This window comes from Lonchura striata, chromosome 2, assembly GCF_046129695.1.
Source record: "Lonchura striata isolate bLonStr1 chromosome 2, bLonStr1.mat, whole genome shotgun sequence".
NCBI lineage: Eukaryota > Metazoa > Chordata > Aves > Passeriformes > Estrildidae > Lonchura > Lonchura striata.
The window spans coordinates 68,812,392-68,831,527 of NC_134604.1; the positions used below are offsets into that span (position 1 = coordinate 68,812,392).

Here is a 19,136-nt window from a genome sequence, read left to right on the forward strand (position 1 = left end):
AGAGCAGCAGCCCACATTCCCAGGGCTGGTCTCGGCATGGGCATGGTGCTGCAGGACTGGCTTTGCTCCTGGGCACGGTGCAGCGCCAGTGCCGAGCAAAGTCAATCCCTCAGCACTGCAGGCATGACCAGGCACTGCAGACTCACTCTCCTGTCTTGATGTCAACACCTGTCACTCACATGGATTTTTCCACTTTCCCAACAGTTTTACATAGGAAGAAAGCTACATGTTGCTCTCTATCAACTAGGTTGAGTGTTGCAGCTCTAGCAGCTGCAGCTGGGTTTTGATCCCAATTGTTTCCTCTGGCAGACTATCACTGATGTTTTTTTCATACATATTGAACTGCTTGTAAACACTGTTGCATGCTTTCAGCTTTTCCAGGGCCTCAAATAAGGAGCAGTTCAGGGAAGCTTGAGGTCAACTTTTCCCCGAAGTAAAAACCAAGATTCATAAAGCTGAATATAAACTCTGCCTTCTTGGGAGAGCATCTGACCCTTCAATTCTGGGATGACAAGAGGAATGCAAATGAAATGAGGAAATGTGGGAGTTTCACAAAACCATCAGATTGTTTAACTGAGGATGTTGACAAACCCTCTCAACCAGAGTGCCTGGGTTGCTCTCCAAGAAGCTGCCTAGGCTGTTGTAACATCTTATCTCAATTTCTCAGTGATTAGCCTCAGAGGCATTCCTTCAGAATGGTGAATGAGAAGACTCAGAGACTGTAAGCATCTATGGGAGACTATCCCATAAAAGCACAGAGCACTCTTTGGGGGAACCAGCCCTTGAGAGTTGAGATTCCTAAAGGGCAGGCATGAGAAATGTATGTTTGCAATGCATATCACATAACAATTACTTATTCAAAGATTTGCTACACCGTTTTTCTCCCCTCTTACCAGCTGCCAGAATATATTAATTTCTAGTTAGAAATATGATTGTCTAGATAAATCGCAGAGGAAGTCTGTGTATACATATAGTCTCATATTTCAAATCTATGGTGTTATTTGAGGTGCAGTCCAGAAGACCTCTTTATCCTGAAAAGTTGTTATGCCCTTGCTTGCAGCTTGTACAAGTAAGCTGTAATTTTGTTTACATCTGTGTTCCAGTGTACCCTTTAAATCTTGTTTTGAATTGGCACAGATGATAGAATATATCAAAATCTACTGGACCCACATCTTAAGTAAGATATCCTGGCTAAAAGAAAGTTCCTGAATTTGGAACAGCCATTGAATTTGATGTGTTTATGCATCCAAATTTTAATCACCAGTCTCAGCAGGAATTGGCATCTGGAAGTTCCTTCTCTAGTCAACAAAAGAGGGAGGCATTCCTGATGGGTGATATGTAGCCCAAAAAAACGGGCTATGTATTTCTACTATGTTTGGTGCATACAGCTCTTCATACTTGGCTGTGGCAGAGACTTCTTGGTAGGACTTAAAATAGTTAAGCTGAAATTTAGCTATTGAGTTATAGAAGAAAAATCTGCATTACCCTTTACTATGAGATGGGGTTTCTCCCATATGTTGACAAGGCTATACTTTCTCTTGGAGTAAAGTGGTTTGGGTTAGTTGCTGTTGCTCTCTCTCAACGCTGAAATCTTTATAAATTACACTTGAGTCCTGATTAGACTACAACTGGTTTTCAACTTTTAACTGTTTTGAAATATTTTTACATTGTGTTCCCAGCTTCTAGAACATTTTGCTGTCAATGTAAGGGCAGTGGGATGGATCAAGCAGTGCTTCTTCCCTAAGGCATGTTCTTCTGTCAGCTTGCCATGAAAGCTTTTGTGGCCATAGCCTATTATAGGGCAAAGATAAATCATTATGTCTTTCCAGCCAGCACTTATTGAGAGGGAAGATCTCATATTTTTCTGGTGGTCTGACCATGGGGCTTTTTCATGGTCTTCTTAAAAATGCCTCCATGTAGACTTTGCAAAGCCCACCTGGATGTTTTCAGCTGTCCTAAGCCAGCTCATGTTATACTGACACTAAAGGTTTCACCTATGCCAGAATGGTCTGACCACAATAACATGCTTGTTTTCTCAAATATGCAACAAATATAGTCTGGAGAGTGTCTTGATCTTGTTCTCAAAATTTACTGTAAAGCTCTACCTTTTGACGCTACTTTGTTGACAGGAAGCCCACAGCTGGTGAGGGACCATAAGTAAGTGTGCTGTCACCTTCAGTCAGAAAGGGAAGATCCTTAAGGCATTTCACTCCTTCCACATCAGTTTCAGCTTTGCAGCAAGCTGTTTCAGTGGGATTTTGGTATCTTAGGTATCAGTATGTGGCTCTTGCCATGGGAGTGGCTGAATTTACCCTTCCTATTGAAGGGGCTGCCATGGCCATATTTCCTGAGGAAATGCAGCCAGTGGTGCTGGGGGCACATTTCCTCAGTTAGATGTGGATCCATGAGGTCCTCAAGTTTCTTCATGATATGTTCAGTGAAAAATTTGACAGCAAAGTCATTGACTGGTAGCTTTCAATTCTGTTTTCTTTCCTGAGTAATGTTGCTGGAAGGTTATTTGAGTCCTGAGTCAGGGCAACAGGACTTTGCTCAAAGGAAGAGAATATGTGTGATGAGAGAGGCAGCTTTCTTTTCCTTTCCAGTATAACAGCATAAATGTGAGTGTACTGGAAGCAGAATTATTCAACTTTGTTAATGTTTTGTTTTTTTTTTTTTTTTTTTTTTCTTTGTTTTTCTAGGATCTAGTTCAGGATCAAAACTAAAAGTTCCTGAGCTGAGTATAAATGGCATACAGCACGTTGTTCAAGCCGGCCAGACTTTAAATCTCACCTGCAGGTAACTGAGTTGGATTATAATAATTTGGCAGGGACTTCATACACCTGACACTTTCTTTTTTTGTAACTGAAATTAGAAAAAAAATTAAACCTTATGTTGTGGGGAAAGGTGGGGAGTGAACTTCAATGGCAATTGTTTAATAGTTCTTTGTTGTTTCTGTTGTTGTTTTTGGAAAACAAGATAAAAGAGAACCCCATAAATAGCCTGATATAATAAAAAAGAAAGCTTGGGAACTGGAGCTATATAACTGCAGCCCAACATAATTGTTTCTGCTTCCTTATCTGTGTTTGCAGGGGGGAAATGGTTCATTCATGGTCTTTGCCTGAAACTCTTAGCAAGGATAGCAAAAGGCTGAAAGTAATTAAATATGCCTGTGGAAGGAATGGGAAGCAGTCCTGCAGTAGTCTGACCTTGAGCAGAACTCAAGCAAGTGACACTGGAAATTATAGCTGCAAATACCCAACAAGTCCAGCAAAAAAGAAGAAGGAATCTACAGTCTATGTATTTATTAACGGTAAGATTAAGTTTTTTTAACACTTCGTGGTACTTGTTCTGCAATACAGCAAAGTGGAAAAGGAAGGCAGTTCAGCTGTGGCTGAGTTTTGAATAATATTTTCAGCCTTGCATAATGTTAATTTGACAATTAATGTATAAAATCTGCTTTCTCAGATCTTGCAAATACAAATGCTAGTCTTTTATCTGTTAGAAAAAAAATGAAGAAAAAACAGACCCAATCCATCCATCTGCCTAGAGAAAACACAAGTCCAGATGGAAGTGGACTACAAGCAAATATGTGAAATAGGTATCAGAAGCCATGTCCTATGTGATGGGATGTGATGTCATTTCTAGGCAACTGAAGTATGCTAAAGCTGTCTGTCAGATCACTGACTTGCCTCATTCTCCAGAAAATTACTATTTGCATGTGAAGTCATATTTAAAAATGTCTTCTGTAATCCATGTTACACAGATTGAAAAAATCTAGAATAAATTTAATCAAATTAAGCGTAGAGTTGTGTTCAGCAAGCAAGCATTATGCAATGTATAGGAAGTGCTGGAATTAGATCAGTTAGACTATAAAAGAAACTTCATTCTGATCCTGTTTCCTTCCAGGGTATTAATCAGACACTTCTGAGAAGAGTTGAATTCAATAGACACAACAATAGAATAATTAATTATTGACACTTTAGGGATTTAATTAATACTTTAGTTTTTCCTTATTTTTACAGAGTAAAATTAATAGATTACTGTAGTATTTCAGGACTCACAAATTTTGAAAGCACATATTACAGAGAATGTGCAACTGGAAGTTTTCCAGATTCTGGGTCTGCTGCATCAAATGACTTCACATCAGAGTGAATTAGCCTTTGTTTTAATTTTGTAATATGAAGAGCGACACTGGCACTGTGAAAAAAACAGAATGAAGTGGACCTCTCATTACGCTGATAGAAAATAAGGCAGATTTCCACATTACTGTGTGTTGCTTTTTTGAGCACTATTGGCTGTTCATGATGTTCATCCTACTTTCCTCATCTGAAATATGCTGCAGAGTGTTTTCATCACCCAACTTTTTTCATATAATTCTCTGTAAATCCAACAACAGATGCATCCATGGAAGAATAGCCAAAATAGGATATTCATTTAGTGACCAACAGCCTGCAGGCTAGGGAAATGTACAATTTCCTTGGATGCCTTTTGCAAGTTTCCTATCACGGGACCTTCTTGAACCTCCCACCTCAGATATTATCCCTGTCTGAGACCTACCCACAGTCCTCTCCATTCACCCCATGAGAAGGACCTCTCTGCTATCCCTACCATACAAGGGATGCCTTTGCATTCTCTTGGTCTCTCACCTGTTTGAAGAGTTAATTTTTCTGGATCCTTAATTTTTACAAATGAGAGACACAACCTATCTTCTACCTCTTCACTGCCTCCCAACTTGCATGTGGCTTCCCTGCATCTAAAAGGCACCTTCAATCAGATGATTGTAAACCAAGGTTATCTGCAGAATTCACACAGCAATGGAAGAGAAATGTATCATTGCAGAAATTGTTTTATGACAGTCCCATGCCAACCCTTGTCCTTCCATCCCCTCTTATAATTTAAAGAAGGCTGCCTAAGTGTCTTGGTTTTGTTGGTTTTTCAAGGACATTCAGTTACAAATCTTGATGTTACTGTTGAAGAGAAGGCTAGATTTTATAACTCCTCCTACCTTAATTGCCAAAAAAGTAGTAAAATGTTTAAGGAACAAACCTGTAGCAACCTTAGACTACCCTGGCATGTTAATTTTCTGGATTTGACAATAATTTTTATTGAAAACAAATTTCTTAACATTGAAGTGTTAGTTGTGTCCCAGGGTAACAAAATCCTCTGTGAAGACTCTCTTTCCCGAGTTCAGTTTTACTTTGCATTAATTTGTGGGTGTTTAGGAAATAAACATTTGTGAAATTTGGGTCCCTCCTAGTTTTGTATTGTTTCCTGTGACAGGACGTTGTGTCAATCCATTTCCCATATTAGCTCCATGTGGATCACCAAGGTGCCTGTTTCCCATGTCTTAGCATGCTGCAGATGAGAACAAATAGTTGCTATTTACAAACACAGAATCTGAATCAGGAAAGTTGATATTGTTTGTACAGGAAGTCATCACTTATTGTTTTAAAAATGTTCTTCATTTCCGTAATTGGAGTGATACTGAATATGAACTGGATTAAAAAAAAAAAAAAAAAAAAAGGCCCAAAGACCAGACCACAATAAACCCAGTTCTTTGGTTCAGTGATGAACATATGCTACAGCAGAAAATATCTGGTATAGACAAAAACAAGACACAAGGTAATGAGAAGGAGACTGCAAGTCCCATAGGCCCCAGGATGACTTGAAGCATTTCTGAAGTCCTGCTTTTGGGGGTCAAGGAGAAGGAGGCTGGTGACTTGCCTTTGAGGAGCCAGTCCTGACACCACCCTTCTTTCAGCTGGAGAGGTCAGTACTGAGTTGCAGAGGGGAGTGAGTGCACAGTGTCTCGTCAACTCTTGACCCCACACAGCTCAGGAATTGAGACATTAAGCAAGGGAAATTAATTCTCTTAAGAGTCTTCATCTTTGCCTCCAGAAAACTGATGGCCTGACTTTCCCCGCGAGCCATGGAAAAAATCTGAAATGAAGCAAAGCCTTTTTGCCAATTTCTCCCCTGTCTCGGACCCAAAACTGCTCAGAGATTTGTTTTGTAAGGGAAAATACAGCCTAACAGTAAAAAGGAAAGATTTGCAATGAACACTCACTGCATACATTGCAGTGAGGCATGGGGAATTTTCTGCTTGAAAAGAGATAATGATGGAATAAAGACATTTAAGAAACACCAAATTATCAGCAGGCTGTTCTGAATCCCATGTAAATTTCCCTGGGGACAATACTAAGGGCTTTTCTTTCTGTCTGCTTTGTCCCAATATCTCCAAGGCACTTTTCAATTGCTAGAGCTCATTCAATGTCTTCAAAAATATGTAGTACTCTTAATTCTCTACTCCCATTGTATGACAGAGAAAATCTTGTCAGTTCAATTACATTGATATATCAGAGTTAGATTTTTTGCATGAATTTAAGCAAACTGTGATTCAAGTTGAAGTGTTGCTATTTTCTGTGATGAAAACTGCTTTTGGCTAGTAATATACAAGAGTGAAATCTTAATTCTTCTGCAACACAGAACAGAATACTTCTCAAAGTAAAAGTATTTGGCTCTAGGGCAGTAGCCCATTTCCTAGTCAGTGTTCTCCCTCTCCTTGTCTTTTCTCATAATCCTGTAGTGTATGTCTTTTGGTTACTTACTTTTCCTTGCAGAATGAGACATGTTTTAAAATGAAACCTCTAGGCTGGGTTAGTTGTCTATTCTCTTTCTATACTTAACAGAGAACAAAAGAATCTTCTGGTATGTACTGTTCATCACCTATCACTTTTCAAGAAATCTGGAGAACAACCTTAGAATAAATTTATTGCTTTGAGAAGATTTAAGCAAGGTGAGGAAAATCAGAGCTGTATAATTAAAGGTACAGGTCCTGAGAGTCCTTGTGCCCACCAATGCCTAGAATGTCAAACATGCCCACTAGCTGTATGTATTTGGTTTGATGTGTGTCTTGGGCTCAGCAGTCCAAAATGAAGGGCTTTATCATTAGGGAATTGTTCAAAATGTAAGCCTTCGAAATCCCAAAAACATCTGGGATTCTAAGCTCATTTTCTAACAGTAAAGTTGTATGCTGCAGATTTTGAGTGTTTTAGAACTTCCTGGGCACCTCTCTGGGAGGTCCTCCTGCTGACAGATAGCTGGATCCAGACCCAGAACTGACATGTATTTAAGATTTAGCTTGAATGGATTGACTCCTGTAATCCTAAAGATACTATTGTTGAAGAACATGGAGGGTATCCAAAGAGTTCTGCAAAAGGGTCTCTTTAAATCAGAAGCATCACAGTCAAAATAATTCAAAGTGTAAAAAAAGCAGTAAGACAAAACACCCTGAGAGCTAACAGAAAGGGAGATTTTTCTTCTTTTTCCTTTTTCTTCTTATGTATAAATAACACACTGATAAAAGAACCTGCTCAGGCCTGGGAAACTCTTCCTCTCCATGCCTTTTTTTGTCTTTGCTTTTGGCACAGTTTTAACATATGAGCAGTATGGTTTTGGCTTACACCGTCGGAGTCAATACTATGATAGCGCTTCTGTTATGAAGAGGAAACTCATTGGAATTAAACGATGTTGCAGCTGTATCAAGTATGCGGACACATTTTTAGTTTCTAATGAGGTTCCTGTTACAAAACAGAGACCTCTAGGACTTGCTGACGTCAATGGCCCATAATTGCCGCGCTTTTGTCATTGCGTGTACATGGACTCAGTATCACAGGACACCGTGAGGAGCAGAGCATGTGCGGACACTTTGGCAGCATCCAGCACTCTGCACTGATCCCTCCATGGTCCTGCTCCCTCACCAAGGCTCATAGCTCCTACTGAAACACTTTTCCACTGTGATCCACCAAATGGAGGGATACATCTGAAGGAGCATTCCTAACATCCATTAGCCTTTCTAGGGATTGCTTGCTGAACGTAGTAATAGCTCTGTCGTGGATTTCCTGGTTAATATGACTATTTTTCCTGAAGATTTTTAACAATGTTTTATTTGTGTCATGGTTCTATGTTGACAATAGCGTAGTGTAACTAGTCTCAAAGTAAAACAAACCTTGCCTAAAAATTGTTGTACAATTGTATTAGAAATTCTTTGTGTCAGAATGTGCTCTAGATATAAATTAATAATCATCTAAGTCCAGGTAAAAGAAAGAAAAACAAAAAAAGAGGGGAATACTTTATGTCTCAGGTTTTCTTTCAAGGTTTAGTCATATTTTGTATTTGAAGAGTGTTATTTAGGAGGTTTACAAGAGGCAAGAGTTGAACAACCTTTCTTCTAGAATAAGACATACAAAATGAAATTGTTTTTCTTTAAGGAAATTAGGCATATGAGCCGGTTCAACAGACACATTTCCTAGGGCATGATTAAGCTCATGGTAAAGCAGATGTCTAAAACAGGTCAGATGAATCCCATTGCAAAATTCCCCTTTTCTCACCATGGACAACACTAATGGTTTGGCTCCTAGTTCAGTTAGAAATGTCTGCTTTGGAGATGTGCAAGTGAGGCTGGAATGACTCTTGGTGTGCAAGATTCTTTTGGAATTATTTCTGAACAGCCCCAATAATTTATCTGGGATAAATAAAGTTAAGGAGGCTTAATCCCTTCAATGGAAAGGGAATGTGGCAATTGGTCCATGAACTTCAATGAAGTCTGCATGTCTGTTCTTTACTAAAGACTGTGGTCCTTTCACATGAGGGAAAAGGGTGTTATGTGAATGTGATGAAAATATTTCACCTCTTTTAGCCTGAAAAGAATCTTAAGGATGATCCAAATGTAATCAGGTATTTTGGAAGTACTTCAGAGCTTTTAGAGATTTCAAGGAGCTTAGATTTTCCTGCAGAGACTTTTCTTCTTGCAAATGTATGTGTAAGTCCTCTGACTTACATAGCTCAGATTATTAAAAACAAAACAAACCCAGGAACAGTAGCTGAATCTTGTGGAAAGAAAAACCCTCTCCATCATTTCTGAATTTGGCATTTCAGTGTTGGCTAATTTAGTTGTTTGTGCAAACCCCATAAATAGCCTAGACAGGTTACTGATACCAGACATAATATTGCTTGTGCTAAGTCTCTTATCAAATTTTTATCTGGTTGCCAACCAGCTTAGCAAAAAAGCTGCTATTTATGTTCTTTAACAATATAGCAAATGACCTTCATGGATTTTGTGATTTCATGAGTGGTCTTTGTGGTTTCATGTTGATTGCAACTGAGAGATATTGTAAGGAACACAGCCAACCCAGCACACAGTCATTCATTCTAGGCATAATTTAAAAATACACTAAACTGATTTTTAAAGTAACCTTTAACACACATAAATATTCTGGCTATCCAGCTTTCATTTTTCTAACCTTACAGGCAGCTCTAAAAAAAAAAAAAACCAAAAAAGTAAACCAACAACCCAGATCAATAATTCATAAAAACAAAGTCAACCCCTTAGATCTTCCATTCCAAGTCTCAGTGAAGCTGAATGTGTAACCTGGATGTGGTCTTCAAAATAGGTCAGTCTGTAATGTAGAGTTTTCTGAACATAGAGTGGAGCTGGCCCAAAAGACTGCTGGTGGGAAATTAAGTCATGCCAGATGTGCTGCCAATCAGCCATGTGGGGAAGGTTCATTTACCTCCCCTCAGGAAGAAACTGAGAGGAAATGTAGTGGGAGCTAATGGCTAGGGTAGTAGCTGGGGTTGTGATGGGAAGGAAAGAGGAAAAGAAAAGGCAAGGAGAGCTATTGCTTGGGGGACAGAAGAATTCCATGTTGTTGGCAAACTCTGCCAAGGTGGTATAATCTGCCGTGGCTCTGCTGTGTGTTCAGCTTTGCCTGATCCACACTGGTAAAGCCTGCACCAGATTTTGATCTTGAGGCACCAAGAATATTTCGTTCGGGCCTTTATGATGGAAGGAGAATAAAATCAAAGGGAATCAGGAAAAGCCTCCACGCTCATTATGAAAACAAAACTGTGCTAGGAAACATGATGCGTATTTCTTTTAATCAAAAGCAGGAAGACATTTGGAGCACTTGGGGCCATCAATTGCCCTCTGGCCCATGGCGGAAGTCCCCGGTGATGTCAATGGGAGCTCTGCACGCGAATAGCGGGGGCACGGCGACGCCTTGGCGCACACGGCAGGGAGTGTACCAGGAGAGGCTGTGACCATGCCTTGGAGCCCACCAAGGGCAACCAGAGTGCTTTGGCCACTTTCATACAGCACTTTGTTGGCTTCTTCACATGTGGACGTGCATTTCCACTAAGAAGAAAGAAAAGCCAAACATAGTGTTTTATGCTGGTTTCCTGTCCCTGCCTTTGGATGGGCAGGAATCCTGTGAGGTCTGAGCTGCACAACCCCCACTGCCTCGATATTGGCATCAGTCAGTGGTGATACTGTCTGCGGACAGCACCGGCAGTCCCCAGAATGGCTCTTCCTCACACTTACAATGATCTGGAGATTATGCTACAGGAAACCACTCTGCAAAGCTTGCTGGTTTTGGGCAGAAACTCTTAATTTTGTGACAAAGACAAACGAGTGTTCAGGGAGTAGTAATTCGGTTTGTCTGGTCATGTTAAGGGGCAGGTGACCTCTTCTGTGGCTGCAGTCCCCGAAACAAAAAAGGTTCTTTTCCCTGTGCTACAAACAGGTTCATTCTTGGTCTTTCCTTGAATCGTCCTGCAGAGGAAATGTCAGCCTAACAGGTCCTCAGGGCATTTTTTATTACATGTGCATCCTCTATTAGTCATAAGTTCCTTTCGCTATCTCAGTGAACCTTTAATACCTACTATTAAATAATACTTTGTGGGTTTCATTTCAGAAAGTTTGTGAAACTGTTTCATTAAACCACCTTAGCAAAACTTTTTCTGTATCCTGGAGTACATTTGAAATCCTCTGCCTTAGGATTCTGACTGGTATAAATTAGAGCAGAATCCATTTATCTTCCTGTTTGATGTCTCAAACAAAAATATTATTGCATATAGTAAGAAAGAGGATCCTAAGGGCAGAACATTTTGATGACCCTGGGAAGTGCATGTCATACTTTTGAAAGACAAGCAAAAGTAACTTAGTTGAAGAACTGCTTGAGTGAACATAGGTCAACATGCAGAAGTTTGGGGCCAGAACACTTAAATCAAGTGTTGCAGTTTGAGGTTTTATAAGGGATTGGTTCTTGCTTACTTTACCATTTATTATCCAAGAAAGATTTCCATTGTTATTTCTAAGATTTTTGACTGAGTTAAAATAATGGGATTTGCCTGAAAAAACATTAGAGCTGTAGATAAGCACAGAATAAAGATCTTAATGTTCTGCTTTTTTTAGGAGTTAAAAAACAAACCTTATGTGAATTTGGAGGTAGTCTATCTGCAATATGAGTCAAACTGAAACTTCAGATCTGAACACCTGCAAAGAAGATTTGGAGCCAGAGCCTGTGGCTTAAGCCCCTCTTTGTTAAGTGGTCCAAACAATAGCCGCAGCAATGTTCCCTGTTCCCAGCGCAAGCTATTTATGACAATGCCCTTTGTTAAAGGGATTGTTCAAGGGACGGTAAATTACTCTGCCAAGCTTTAGTTTTGAGTCAAGAGGAATTAATGTTTTCCTGGCATTTTCATTTACCTTGTCACATAAAAAAGAGACACATAGGTATTGTGATAGTGGGAAGGAGGAGAAGAATTAACTCTTTCTAGTCCATATTCTCAGAGGTGAAAAAATAACTGGATAATCATGGTAGATTCTTTCCCCTGATTGACTCAGTGTGAATTTTTTCTATCAATTTCTTTGCAGGAATTTGTGCTTTATAGGGTGTTCCTGATAAGTGAATTTCAGCTTGCTTCCCATATATTTACTTTTCCTGGTGATAAAAAGATACAAATGCCATGAAATAAGACGCACATATCTCAGCAGTAGAGATGTTGCTGTAATGGAAAAAATGGACTTCAACTGCCCTGAAATTTAAAGAAGATTTCAAAGTAGCGATACTGTTATTGAATGATATATACATCTTCAAATACTTAGTAATAGTTTGATGAACGTGTTTAGACAAAAGTAAATGGAAGATTGTTTTCAGGACTTTGTTTAGCTTTCATTACAAACAGGGCAAGTCTGTCTTTTTAAGTCTGTATGCAACGTTACTATTCCTGTACACTGCCTTAAGATTTCATGTGTTAACCTTTATTTTTCTTCTTTTGCAGATACAAGCAATCCATTTGTAGAGATGCACAGTGATATCCCTAAAATAATAAACATGGCTGTAGGACGAGAAGTGATCATTCCATGCAGAGTCACAGATCCAAACATTTCTGTTACTTTAAAAAAGGTACTTCTATCCAAACATGCTCTGAAAGTGTTACTGTGGACGATGTTTTTGTTTATTTGTTTACAGCTATTGTCATGCTTTTGAAATATTTTAACAATTTAATATTTCTTATGCAATGTTTATGGGTGTCAATGTGTTCAGAAATATTTCAACCCTTGAGGCTTCATTTTGAGTCGCACAGAAGGGCTTCATCAAATCTCCTACAAAGGCTGGGGATTTTCTGAAGAAACTTAAACTTTTCATACTATTTTATTAAACCCTCACTGGCAAAGGTTTCTTAAGCCCAGGAAGGAATTTCTTGTTAGGAGAAGAGATTTCCTCCCACCTCTTCCCTTGCCCTTCCTCCCTTTTCCTCTTCTGTCCTCTGAAACAGCCGGTGAGTCCCTGGGGACTTGCTGTGGCTGTACAAGGATCTTTGCAAGCCTTTGCCCTACCTCTACTCCCACTAAAGACCTTGCTGCTTCCTTTTACATATGAGCACACTTAGAGAAGGGATGGCTTTTCTTTGTGGGAAAACTTTGCAGAGAAATGACAAAGTTTGATGTGATGGGACTAGTTTTTTGGGGGAAAAAAAAGATTTTTCCATGTTTTGGGAAAACATTTGTCTCTTAGATGCCTTAAGAATTACATGAACAGCTAACTGAATGTATGTAGTAAAGTACCTAGTATCAAGACTGAGATTGGGGCATTTTTTTAAAAATTACTTTTCTTTTTTCTGAAAAATTAGGTGGAAGTGGTAAAGAAGTTTTATTTCTAAATAAAGGGAGTTATGTACATAGTGGCAATGAAAGTTCAGCACTATTAAAAGGAAAAGAGGTTTGTCTCTTTATAGAATAGCATGCAATTGCCAAACAATACCACCGTAAGATGCTTATCTAGCCCAACACAAGTCTTTGATAATTCTTTGACTGCAGAGCTTTACACCAGCCACAAATTTTATCAATTCTTTCAGGTGCTGCTTTGCTAATATAGATACTGATTTTGCTGCTTGGTTTTCACCTGTTAAATCCCATGAAAAAGAACAAAATGCAGAGAAAAGAAAGTGATCTGACCCAGGATGTTACCCTACGTGTGTAGGTACACACACACACAAACACACACACAGTTCTCCTGCAAGAAGATGCACAAGGTTGTGTGGCAATAGAATCAAAAGCGAGTGAGACTTAGCTTTCCATAGAAGGGGTGTTGTAAAGTGGGAATTTATTTGGGCACTTTAGTGTTGCATCTGAAATCTCGGCATATTAGATTTCTAGCTGAGAAAATTCCTGTCAGGTTTCTCTCATTAAACAAATAAAAAAAAAGTCTTATTTGTAGAAGATTGAAACACATCTACTCTCTTTTTTCATATCAACTTGCCTTTAGCTTGGGCTTGTAGTGTAAGGCACAGCTTTATACCATCAAAAACAGATGTAATACTCTCAGAAGGAGAAAGAGGAGGTAGAGCCAAGTCTTGAAAGAAAGGATTGGTTGCTTACATGTTTTGCATTCCAGGAAAAATAAATGTGTTCCCTAATTAATCCTAGAATTTCCTGAAGCATGTAAGCTGCAATGCATTACATCACATCTTACTTTATTTATCTTCTATGACACCATTATATGAAGATTCCAGCACAGTTTTACTCACAGAGCAATTAAGAGATGTCTTAAATGCATTCCACAGCTGTAGGCATGCTACTTCTGGAGAAATGGCAAGAGCTATTTTGTGTTTTCCATCAGTGACAAAGGAAGAATTTGGTGTCCCTATAATGCAGTTCTCTGGAACTGGAAAGAAAATACCAGCTTTAGTGTCATCTGCCTTCTATGTTACCAGGAAGTAAAAATACAAAATATTTTTGATAATCTCTCTCTTCTGGAAGGACTCCATACAGTTGCATTGCCTCCAATATTTGTTTCTTTGCAGTGTTACTTCTTAGTTTTAGTGGACCAATGTGGGAAATGTTTATTATCCATGTTCAACACTACAATCTATTTTTGTACTCAAACTTCATCTTTACCTTAGTCAAAACTTTTTAGATACTGTCTTTCTTTCATTTTCAGGCTGAACATTTGTGCAGATTGTATTTTATAGCATAGCAATCACATAGGTTGGTGGGTCTTCAAAAATCAAGAAGTTAATAAAACACAAACTGGGAAATGGGGATGAAGCTTTTAATTCCTATTTCAAATTCAGCCTTCAAGTCCCAGTATAAACTTTATCTGCAGCAGCTGATGGCCTTTTCCTTATCATATGAAGAATTGTGAAATCAATTAATAGTTTTGATCTAATGCTTAATAGTTAGATATTCAGAGCCGCTGAAACCATCATTCCTATCAACATGATTCTGGGAGTTTCATTCAGGATCCATAAAATAAGATAAACTTTATTGCAAGTAAACTGTGCACTTCTCTTACCTCTTCATTTGCTCTTATTTTGATAAATGGAAATCATAAACCTTTTGATACAATGATTTAATCCATTTGCTTAATGAGAATCCTTTTGGCCTCTCTATCATAAAGACAGTGACATTCATAGGAATAGAAGTAAATAAGCTTCAGTACAAGGAATGAAAAGTGCAAAAAACCCCAAGGGATGTTGTGAATCACATAGGCAGACAATCTGAATTCTTAATAATGACATCTCATCCTTCCCAAATTGGTGGAAGGGGAAACATGAAAGAAAATCCAAACATTCAAAAAGCTAATGTTCATTTTTATTAAACTTTTATTTGTCTCTTTCCAATGCAATCTGCCTTTGGACATGTGGGGAACCACAGCTTGACTATAACTCTTGACCATATCTACATACACAGTATGTGGCTGTACTGTGCTAATGCCACCAGGTACCAAAAACATTCAGCAGAGATTGAACAAAGAAGGAGGCACAGGCTATACCAAAAATAGTTGCATTTGAAACAAAGTACAAAGAAGGTAAAAGGCCAAGAATGCACTGGGAGCCACAGTGATAGGGTTCACAGAGATTAGTATGTAGACAATAAATTCCATGTTTACTGCAGCCAGCGCAACAAGCTGATTCTTTGAATGCCTCTGACTCACTGTTGGTTCTCATCTGAAAGCTATTCTTGTGGCTGAATTTATCTTCTGCTACTTCAGTAGAAGTCTCACTGTTATAGCACAGTGTTTCTTCATAGGTTTTCTACTTCTCTCTGTGATGACCAAATGGCCAAGATTTTTGACAAGGCCTTGAACTGCACTGGCCATGCTCTGCATAGGGGCAGGACCAGATGGCCTCTGGAAGTCCCTTCCAGCCTAAATAACGGTGTTATTCTTGGATCCTCTGATTTGTACAATCTACACAGTGATCAGTATGGTGATGACAATACCATGTTTCTAGCTGGTGGTCTGAAGGCTGGTTTAGGCAGAGCAAAACAGCTGTGGTTCTCTGAGGGTGGGAAACAGGTAATCTGAGCCAGTGAGGTTGGCCAAGAACAGCATGGAGAATAGCTGGGTAAGGAGCTGAAGCAAGCAGGGAGAGAGGGCAGAGCTGTGAAGGGCTTTAGGCTGAGCACCCAGCCTCCATCCATCTTCTCATCTGAGGCAAAGTACTGCTATTTCCATCCTCCAAAAGGGACTTGCTGCAACATCTTGGGTTTTTCCCCTCCAACAGATTTGGTCAAAGACCAGCTATGTCGCAGTGGTCTTTTGCTAGTCAAAGACCTCAGTTTTCTGACGTTTTCCTTCACATAACTTAGTGTTGTGTTATGCTTTCACAGGTGACGGGGTGTAACTTCTTAGTCTCAGAGATGCAAAAAAATTATATGAAAAAGATGTAACTCTAGGTGGTTTTGAGTGTCAGATGAGTAAACTGTACAGACAAAGATTTGCCTCCAGGATAAGTAAGCCTAGTGGATATCCAGACACCTCACAAAATTACAAGTTGCAAAATAGGACTCTTCTGGGTGTTTTGGTTACTTTTGCATTCCTGAAGTAAGGCAAATACAAAGTCAGTAATACATCAATTAAGTAATGAATTTGCAGTGAATGCATTCAATGGGAAATACCAGTCCAGAAGGCTCTCACCCTCTGGCTTCACTTTCTTCATGAAGACTTGTACAGAAATAGTTTGATTTTCACCAAAGCAGGAAGAGGATGAATCCAATCGAAGCTCATTAAAACATAACAATTAACTAGTTACACCAAACTTGAAAATGTGTTTTGTTTAGAATAGGAATGGCAGCAGAGCTCATAGGGACCAAGATATTGTTGAATGGTAGCCAGCAGGCTGTAACGTAATGGGCTTTATTTGTGTGTGTGCTGCACACACTTCCCTGTGATTTGCATGCTTATTATAGCATCTTATCAGCTGTTGTAAAGATAAGGAAATCTACCACGTCATTTTGTGCTCTGTATTTATTGCTCATTTGATTCATCATGAACTCAGTTGTTTTGGAGGAAATGGCATGAGATGAGCGAGTGTGATCTCGAGGGTGTCTGTCTGTATAGGGTGAGCAGGCAGCATCGACGGTGCCCCATTGTAGGGAGAAGCTGCACCACATGGGAAGGAGACAGACATTCATGCTTCCCCCAGCCCCTGACAGCCACCTATGCTGGCTTTGCTTGTAGGAAGGAAAGGGCTGTCCAGAACATAAGTCCTCTGCTTAAATAAAGGGGAAGAAAGGATGAAGGGACAAGGTGAGCCTGGTGCACAGTGGGAAGTGATGGGTTGTAAGGTGCTTAGCTGATCCAGGGATCTTTCCTTATGACCGTAATTAATTTAAACTGTACTCTGTCCCTTCTTTAAAAATATCTTACTTTTACCATTAAAACAGGTGTTATCAAAGTAGAGTCATATCCCGGCTTTGTACTCATGGCTGATCTCTGTGCTATCTAAATAGTGGCATTTAGTCCATCAATAAGGTGCAACAAAATAGCATGATCTGAAAATGAGAGGTTTTTTCTGAGCTTCAATGGCTATGTTAGGTTTTACTTTTTCAGCGTTTTCTTGATACCTTATTAAAATGGAGCTTAAAGTGCAAAAGATCATAATGTAAAAGATAACTCATACTGCTGATGAAGTGAACATTTGATCCCACATGGCAATATTTTTTTGTTTATTTTTTAAGTCTTTTAGGCAAAATAAATGACATGCATGGAATTGAATCCTGGCAGGAATTTCTTAAAGCCACAAAATGACAGCAAATTAAAACCATTTGTCATCTCCAAGGAAAAGTGTGTATTTTTTTCTCTGTGTTTAAACCAGGATACTTAATTGCAAAGGTTCCTGGAGATGAGCACTTTAGCTGCCAACCAGGAGCCAACAGAATAGCAGCCCAACTGCTGAAGCTAATGGTAGTGTCAATCTATTGTGTCACAAATTACATCCTGTTATAAATAATGAAATCCTGGAAACAAATGCAAGATTCACATTCTTCACCCAGGTTTTTCATCTATTTTGTAATGAAAATGTGACTTGAAAACCCCACATCATTAAATGCCATCCTTTTCATGTTGATTGGCATTCTTTTGGGTGCTTTTCCCTTCATCCCTTTTTTACTAGGCTGCTTTGATTAGAGAGTAGACATGAGGATGAGCTCTTTTCCTGATGTGTGTTTGGCACTTCCAGATTCCACGAGAAACCCTAATTCCTGATGGCAAGACAATAATCTGGGACAGCATGCAAGGCTTCAGAATACCTAAGGCAACTTACAAATTCATTGGGCTCCTGAGCTGTGAGACAACTGTTGGTGGGCACACATACAGCACCAAGTACCTAACACACAGAGAAAGTAGGTCTCATTCTCCACTCCCTGTCTCTCAGAAAGCACCCTGCCCTGATGGCATTACTAATTGTTCTCCTCTTTGTTACATGCAGCCAACACCATTTTTGATGTTCAGTTAAGCACCCCACGTCTCGTCAAAATGCTGAAGGGAGACAGCCTAGCAATTAACTGCACTGTCACTGCAGCCTGGAACACCAGAGTGCAGATGACATGGACTTACCCTGGAGAGGTGAGTGGTGTAGTTGGAAAGAAGAAACCAGAGGTTTCCCACAGATCATGCTGCAATTAGCATCCCAGGAGTAATTCTGCTTTGGAATGCTTGCCATTTTTTGCATTCCATCATTTTGACCCTTGCTGACATGTCTTTAAGGTTTCTTTTTTTTTTTCCCCTCTGATGCTTAATTTCATAAGTAAACATGTTTACACAATGTGCTCTGGTTATATTGCATAATCACGAGCAAACGCTAGAATCGCTTCATCTCTGGGAGCTTCTTTTTGACCTGATGAAACAAGAGAAATTTATCACCCTGTCCCAGCCAGGGGCTCTCTCTTGTGACAAAAAAGTCTTCAGTGAGGTTGTCTGCTCAACACATTCATTTCAAAGAATGGCAGACAGTCAGGCACCCAATTCGAGCATGTTTAGAAAAGATATTTTGATTTAGCTAGCCAAAATCTAATTTGTTAAGTGTCACATGAACAATCCTCTTGTTTTGACAACTACAGGAATGATCTTGAATGTGCTTCTCCACCCCCCACATTGGGAGCATCCTCATAAATATTTGTCACTTACAGAATAACTGCCAGGGAGTCCGTGTAAAACTGATAAGAAATTTGACATTAGCTTAAGGTTTACAACTCCCATTCCTTTCATGTCAGTTTGATTTATGCTGGTGATTCAAGTCAAGATCATTTATTATGTCACTCATTGTACCTAATCACAGGCTGAAATTATGATTGCATTATATAGGGAAGATTAATGCAATTGTTTATTGCTTACTGTAGCCATTTTCCCTGGCATTTTTTCACCTCAGAAATAAACAACTTAGCAACAAAAAATGCTCCAAATATATTATATTGCTCACTGCTGCCTTACCAAGCTCTATCTGGGCACCACACTTGTGAAATTGTGTTTTGTTTTTATTTAGATGGTAACTGAAGGGTGCTCAGTGTT

At 39.3% G+C, this 19,136-nt stretch overlaps 1 protein-coding gene across 1 annotated transcript in view; it reads left to right on the forward strand.

Annotated features, from left to right (window-relative positions):
* The window catches only part of FLT1 (fms related receptor tyrosine kinase 1), a 114,539-nt gene that overhangs the window by 12,345 nt on the left and 83,058 nt on the right, over positions 1-19,136 (forward strand). Inside the window, exons 2-6 of the mRNA XM_021541982.3 lie at positions 2,700-2,796; positions 3,090-3,310; positions 12,124-12,248; positions 17,809-17,971; positions 18,058-18,194. Coding sequence (XP_021397657.2) covers positions 2,700-2,796; positions 3,090-3,310; positions 12,124-12,248; positions 17,809-17,971; positions 18,058-18,194 — 743 coding nt within the window. The remainder of the gene's footprint in view (positions 1-2,699; positions 2,797-3,089; positions 3,311-12,123; positions 12,249-17,808; positions 17,972-18,057; positions 18,195-19,136) is intronic.